The sequence below is a fragment of the Chroicocephalus ridibundus genome, chromosome 4 (genome assembly GCF_963924245.1).
Source record: "Chroicocephalus ridibundus chromosome 4, bChrRid1.1, whole genome shotgun sequence".
In the NCBI taxonomy this organism is placed as follows: Eukaryota; Metazoa; Chordata; class Aves; order Charadriiformes; family Laridae; genus Chroicocephalus; species Chroicocephalus ridibundus.
In genome coordinates this window covers 41,983,933-41,991,665 of record NC_086287.1, presented here as the reverse complement: position 1 = coordinate 41,991,665, position 7,733 = coordinate 41,983,933, and the positions used below count along the sequence as shown (strand labels likewise).

Below are 7,733 nucleotides of genomic sequence, written 5' to 3'. Positions count from 1 at the left end.
CTGTGAAGCAAGTAGGAAAGTAGAGAACTCTTGTTCTGTCTTGTTGTATAAGAATAGAGGGACAAGTTACTGAAGGTTTATTGGAGTTACATTTAGAATGAATCGTTATAATCCATGCTCAGAATTTGAGATGATTCAGAGGTGAGGGTGGACCTTGAAGAGCTGGCTGTCCTCACATCTGCATCTCTCAGCAGTGTTTTTGGTTTCTGCAGAAGTGTCTGGTATTGGTTAGTGTCAGAGGGCATTAAAAAGGATGGACTTCTGGTCTGATCCAATCTGAGTTAAAGTTCCAGCATCTAAGCTCTTGGGAGCATAGAAAATGGCTTCCATGCATGAAACTGCATTCGAATGTGATAAGGCTCTTCCAGGGAATGATGTTTTCCTGAGGGAATTGTAGTACAAAGCAGTAAGGGATGTTACCAATGAGTGTGTCGATTTCTTAGTAGCTGTCCTTCAGTGTTGAAGGTTTGCTGAATGAGGGACTGAAGTATCTTCTGATCCTGTTACCTGCTGACAAGATATTCTAAAATAATTTTATCAGTTATGTAAGCTTTGATATTAACTTACTTAAGTGACATTATGTCAGGTATTACTGTTAAATTCCAAATAATTTACTGCCAAAAAGCTGTTAAACAGCTATCTTCTAGTCAGTAATATTTTTCAGTGTATGGGAATCTAAGCCTTTTTCTTCCGGTATTTATGCACCATCTCTTGGTTTGGAGCCTGAGCGCCAAAGTCCTTCAAAGGACTTTCAATATTTGTAAAGCTTATAGATGAAAGGGAAATAAGCAACCAGTTCTGAAATTTGCCCTGTGAGTCACTTTCTTTTGCATAAAGGAGAAATTTGGTTGTACAGGAGAGCTAGCTCTACTTTTGCTCCAAAATAATAACCATTCAGACTTTAAAAGGGCTTTTCTTGGCCTAAATCATGGGGTAGCGGGATCTAAAAATGACCTAGAAGCATTCCCCTGAGAGCCTGAAAGTGCATGTAAATGTGTGTATACACATGAACAGATACGCATACATGTATATACATGTGCGTATGTACACATATATGCAAAAATCCAGCCAAATTGTAGGATGAGGGGCTGTCTAGCTACCTCAGTTCACTATGTAAAGCTAATGGTGTCTCAGATGCAGTAGAAATACTGGGTTTTGAAGGTCTGACCAGGCTACGTGTTATTCTCGCCCATTCCCCTTTGCCACACTGTCCCCATACTTTGTATTTTGGTAACCTTTTCCTAGCAAAGAAAGTTAGATGCCATTTGGACAGTCAGTATATGTTGTTTGCCAAAGCAAGCTGTACTTGGAGCAAGGTTAAAAGGGTATAGACAATAGGAGGGACAAGGCAAAGGGGAGAGATTAGCTTTATTTTGAGACATGGAGGTTCCCTGTGAGAAAAATCGTGAAGATGTTATGCAAATAGATTGTGGTTTCACTGAACCGACAGATGGCTTCTGAACAAAAGGTGATGTGATACACTTTTTCAGGGTTTTTTTGGTATTTTATCAATGGTAAAGCAAATTATGATAACTAGGCATTCAAGGTTCAAGATAGTTTTTCTTTTTTCTTGGAGAGGAAGACGAATTTTTCATAAAGTGTTGCTTTGGTCCTGCAGTCATGCACAGAATGAACAAATGGTCACTTATGCAACAAATGTCCTTCTGTAGCCTAACTTGTATCATAATTGGGTGGATGGATTGGTGGGGAGAAATTTTCCCAGTGGGATTAGCTATAATGTATTATTGATCTCTCAGCAATCAGAAGGCTTCATTTCTTTCTGCCAGGACAGTGGATTTCAACCTGTGGTCCACGAGGCTGCTGGCGTTTTGTGACTTGTTCCTAAAGACTCAACAGAAGGTAAGTGAGAAAAGTAAACCTCTTGCTGGTAGAATTCAATTCCATAGGAGCTTGCACCTTCACTGGAAATCTTAGGGGGCTACAAGATTGAAAAAAAATAAAAATGAAAAACACTAATGAATCATGAGAAAGCCAGTTACACCTGCCAAACAAATGTTTCTGCAATTGAAGTAGCTACTGATTGCTGTGATATTCTTTCCCTGCTCTACTGTAAGGTCAGTCATTTTTTTTTCCAAACTGTTCATTGTCTCGTAATGGGAATCTTTCCCTCCCTCCTCTTTGGTCTTTACCTGATCAGCGTACAGAAGTGCAAGGCTCTGATAGCCTGAACACAACAGTGTCGTCCCTTTTTATGTAATCTCGATGCTGAAGGGCTTGCTTGGGTGCTTAACAGTGTGTTGCAAACTTAGGTGAACGCTTTCCCTCAGGAGTAACCTGCCACGAATGGAACCACAGTATTTTGTAGTCCTAACTATATAGTTATGTTTATATTAAAAGAGAAGGTAAGTTGTAGATAACTTCGGGGGGCGGGGGGTAAGACATGTCTCTGCTCTAGCAAGTTGGCAGAGTGCTTTAGTAGGGCCTTTTCTATAACTTAAGGAGTGGTCAGAAACAGAAGTATGCATTTAAATGCTACAGACGCTGCACACAAAGATTATGTAACAAGATTTTTCTATTATAGTTATTGTGGTCCGAGTTGTATGTATTTCAAAAGAGTAATCTGATGTAGTTCACAGCCCTGGAATGCAAACCTGATACTTTAAAAGTAGTGAAAAGTCATTCCAACTAACTGCACGTAAAAGGTTTTACAGAAAATAGTTCCTATAATTTTAAAACTAAAACTAATACAAAAAAAAAAATCTAAGTTAACACAGGTCATGAGTTTGTTCACTTTTAGGTAAAGCAGTAATAAATTTCAAACAATATACAATTGTGGATATCTAGCAAGATCCTTCTAGATGGATATCTAGGCAGATAGTTCTAGAAGCAGGTGTCCTGTTTTCATTCCTGTAATCTGAGGTACTGCATTATGCACTGTACACTACTCATGCTGGCCACGCTTGCAATGAATGATCAAAGTGCCGATTCACAGAATCTGAAGCCCCTTTGAACAACTATTGGTACACTCCACAGCTGTTAGTGAGGCCGGCCATGTGCTGAGCTCAAGGTACTAGCCCACTTGGGACCCTGGGGCATGAGGCAGCTGAGGGAAGCTCTGAGCACTCTGCCAGCTGCTTCTGTCACTGCTCGGCCTCCTGAGGGGCAGTGCCTCTCTCGGGCAGTTTGAAATGTTAAGTGTTGCCACGCGTGCCAGGGTGATGGTCAGTGCCGAAAGGCAGGATCCTTGAGATGGAGATGTGGGTGGTGTAAGGGTGCACCTCCTGCAGCTGAGAAAGTTAAGGGTTGTAGCAGGTTGGACTTTATCCCAGACATGCTTTCAGTGCTGAAAAGAAAGTTGTGAAGAATTCCTAAAAGATAACAGCTGTGGCTATGTCAAATCCCAGCACTATGTGCCAAAAACCCAGTGTGGATAGCTGTGCTGCACAGGATGTCCTGTTTTACCACAATCCAGATTAGTGTTTTATAGCCGTGTCCTGATAGAGCTCTTCCCTAGAACAGGGATGGCAGCCAAGTGGTAGATGTACCTGTAAGCCCACTCGCTCTCTTCCCTGTGGTCTGCAGGCACAAACCTTTAGAAAGACCATGATGTGGGAAAATGGCTGTTGCGTCAGTGATGTGTGTAAATTTAGGCACGTTGTTGTAGGCATGTAGCAGCTGTGGCATAGATAGGCTTTATGCTTTTATACTTGGTGCCTATTAGTTTGCCTCTGTATTATTGAACATAGTGGAAGTGAATTCCTCTCTGGTTTTATCTTTTTTTCTTGGTGTATGTGTGTGTATAGCTGTAGTAGTTGTAGTGAGGCACATGCTAAGAAAGGGCACCAAGGAGTGCTGTGTCCTAGTAACCAGCTAGGAGATGAGTATTTCTGTACTTCTCAATTTCAGACCCTAAGATTTTCCAAATACTCTTTTGAGCTGAAATAGTCTGTTCCTGATCTCCACTCACAAATTACCCTTTAATAAAAAAAGTAAACAAAGCAAAAGCAGGCCTTTGAGCTGTTAAGACAGATTTCCCCCGCTGTGGTCTAATCAAATGATCCCTTTGCTCAGCACAAACATCCATGACAAGGAGTGTGAAGCTGAGCTGGAGCCCCTCCTCACTATGTCCGCTCAGAAGGAGAAGTGCCCATTAATTTGAAAAAGGAGATGATAAAAAGCTAGGAACTACACAAAGAAAGCTTGTGGTAGGCTAATTTATTTGTTCCTTCCCACAAGAGCCTCTGTTCATGCCCAAAGGGCAGGGGCTGGATGTCCCAAGGCGGCCTCGCAGTCCTCCGAGATGTACGTCCAGGCAGCAGGGTCCCATTTCCACAGGGGAAAGGCGAAGGGGGCCACCATGCCGCTGCTCCTGCCCAGCTGCAGGGCGGTTGGAGGCCTGGGAGAGCTGCAGCCCTCCCGACCGAGCGGCCGTTGGAGGCCTGAGGGTGGTTGCCCCAGGCAGGGCCCTGTCGGGCTCCATCCCCTCACAGAGCGGGTCATGGGGTGGCACCGGGCAGCGGCCGTGGGGGCACTGCTGGGGCTGCTGCTGGGCCTGGTGGGGTGTCCCACTGCCCTGGGGGACGTATCCGGGGACCTGCGTGTCACCGCCAGATGGGTGACGGTGCCACGGCAGTTGAGCCCCCGGGCCGACACCAATGCCCTGACCGTCTCCTACTGGCTGGAGGTGGCGGGGCGGCCGTGGGTGCTGCGCCTGCAGCCCCGGCGGGGCCTGGTCTCCCGCCCCTTCACCTTGGTCACCTACAGCAAGGATGGGGCCCGCTGGGAGGAGCACCCCTTCGTGCAGGACAACTGCTTCTTCCAGGGTGAGGTGCAGGGGAGCCCCGGCTCCCTGGTGGCCCTTGGCACCTGCGGCAGGGGCCTCCACGGCGTCCTCTGGGTGGAGGATGGCACCTATGAGATTGAGCCCATCCCCAATGATCCGGCCTTCCGGCACATCCTCTACCGCATGGAGGAGGCCAGCAACCCCGTGGGTCCCACCTGTGGGCTGACCCTGGAGGAGCTGAAGCACCAAAAGACTTTGCTGCCCTGGTTCAAGGCCCCCCAGACAGAGGAGGAGGAGGAGATGGTGAAGGACTGGTGGACACACATCAGGTATGTGAAGATAGTAGTGGTCGTGGACAATGTGCGGTTTGTGAAGTCGGGCAGGAACGAATCCGAAGTCTTGAGGCAAGTCATAGAAATCATCAACATTGGGGACTCCCTGTATGAACAGCTTTCCGTTCGGCTGTTTCTGGTGGGATTGGAGATCTGGACCAAAAGCAACCTTATAAACATTACTAACTCTATCAACAAGGCACTTGGTGACTTTAACAAGTGGCGGAAGTCAAACCTGTCTCCACGGATGCGCCATGATACCGCTCATTTATTTGCATTTCAGAGCTTTGGAAGCAGCCTGGGATTGGCGTTTGTAGGGTCTGTCTGCGATAACCAGTGGTCATCAGCAGTCGATTCTTTCACTGATAGGAAGTTGTCCTCATTCATTAACACCTTTGTCCATGAGTTGGGCCATAATCTTGGGATGCGCCACGATAAGCCGGGCTGTAAATGCAGACGAAAGAAATGCATTATGCATGAAAGCAGTGTTGCCACTGATGCATTCAGTGACTGCAGTTACCGAGACTACTTTGACCTGCTGGGGCGTGGCGCCAACTGCCTTCGCCAGCCACCAGAACCTGGCACTTTCTACACCATGAAGCGTGAATACTGTGGGAATAAGATAGTAGAAGGCGAAGAGCAATGTGACTGTGGTTCAGAATCAAACTGCAGAAAGGATCCTTGTTGTCACCCAAACTGTACATTTACTGCAGCTTCCGTCTGTGCTTCTGGAAAATGCTGCAAAAGATGTCGGGTCCTTCCAGCAGGAACGCTCTGCAGAGCAAGCACTGGCAACTGTGACCTGCCAGAGTATTGCAGTGGGACTTCCCCTCAGTGCCCGCCGGATGTGTACATGCAAGATGGAACCCCTTGCAAAGATGGTGCTTATTGCTATCGAGGAAAATGTTCTTCCCACAGTAAACAGTGCCAGCATCTCTTTGGCAAAAAAGCAAAGGCCGCTCATTTAGATTGCTTCAAAGCAGTGAATACTCGAGGTGACCGGTTTGGGAATTGTGGTATTCGTAACAATATCCATTTTACAAAATGCAGTATTGAGAATGTCTTATGTGGTAGGATCCAGTGTGAAAACATAAAAAAATTGCCTTTCTTGCGGAACCACGAAACGCTAGTCCAAACCCCTGTTGGAGATAAAAAGTGTTGGGGTCTCGACTATCATGTCGGGATGCCAATAGCTGACAAGGGGGCTGTGGAAGATGGCACGCCATGCAGTAGTGACAAGCTGTGTATCAACAGGACATGTACCAACGTATCAGTGCTGAACTACGACTGTAACCTGACAGTGTGTCACAACAGAGGAGTGTGTAACAATCGTAAGAACTGTCACTGCAGGTACGGCTGGGCTCCTCCGTATTGTGAATGGAAAGGATTTGGAGGGAGCGTTGACAGTGGACCCCCTCCAGTCAGGGAGATTTTTTGGAGAGCACAAATAGGACTAAAACTAATTGGTCTTTTTCTAATCTGTATCCTTGGAGTAATCCTCACCATACATTATAAACAGAAAATAGTGGAATGGCTTAGGAGGAAAAAGACCCAATTCCACAGAAGATAGTTGTTTTAAGTACTGGAAAGGCCAGCAGTTCCTAAAGAACACCTGCTGGTGAGTCAAAATCCCCCACAAAGCACTTGCCAAAGACCAACAAGCGATAGCTTTGGATGCTCCTGGGGAAATCTCCCTTGAGAAGAGCCAGCTGATAACTCATCAAAATAATTCAACATGTTCTGAATAGTTCTGCTATCATTAAATGCAGAGTAAATGTTACCTTTGTTTCTTTTAAGTTAATAAATGCAGGCAGTAAGGCATGCTTTTCTTTTTTTGTCTTTGCACCTTGAGCTCTTTGTTAGGCAAACTGTAGGTATAGGTTTTTATGCTTCATAGCAATAGTTTGCAAATGTAAACTTCTTAAAAACAGGTAAATAAATTATTTCCTCCAATTTACTCCTACATCTAATGCTTTCTCTAATTCAGGGGGAGAGATGTTTGTGAACATCTTGCTTCTGTCATTCATTAAAAATAATAAAGAGAAAAAAATTGCTCTTGCAGTCTTCATTTAATTCACATCTGGGCCACGCAGGCAGGCAAGAAATGGGTATTGCAGTGAGATACAGGTGTCTGTGGGATAAGCCCTTCCACCTGTTTCCAGAGAGTGGTCCTGCGGGAGGGAGGGGGATCACAGGGAACAGGGTCTTCATTTTGTGAGACAGTAGAGAAGTATTTTCCAGATCACGCCAGTAAGCATTACATTTCCGAACCATCAGATAGATATACGTCAAGAGTATAGTGACACCGAACCTGATGTTTCACAAGAAAAATTGTCTTTCTTTTCTGGAAAATTTCCAGTGCCTTGACTGTTGGGTTCTTCTAGAGAAGTGCTGTGTATTTTATCGTTGCTAAGAAGAGCTGTATATGAGGTTGCACAAGTTAACTGGATCTCTAAAATATTTGGAACTATTCTGTGAGTCTTCCCCCCCGAACTCCTGCAATATTTGATAGATGTTTTATCTAGCTATCTTGGAGGCTTTCTCTTGGTTTACTATGTCGTTGCTTCTTAAGCTATTACTGAATGTGTCCTTGCAGCTCTATGGAGTGCCACACAGAAGCATTGTATTTTTAATTTTTTAACAGGAGATAAAATGTG

The 7,733-nt window shown here is 45.1% G+C and overlaps 1 protein-coding gene across 1 annotated transcript; it reads left to right on the top strand.

Moving 5' to 3' along the window:
* Positions 1-1,659: 1,659 nt before the first annotated feature.
* On the top strand, positions 1,660-7,656 carry LOC134514093 (disintegrin and metalloproteinase domain-containing protein 20-like). The gene is given in 2 exon segments (XM_063331368.1): positions 1,660-6,619; positions 6,621-7,656. Coding segments are annotated over 2 exon segments (2,436 nt in total). The 5' UTR covers positions 1,660-4,261; the 3' UTR covers positions 6,699-7,656.
* The last annotated feature ends 77 nt before the right edge of the window (positions 7,657-7,733 follow it).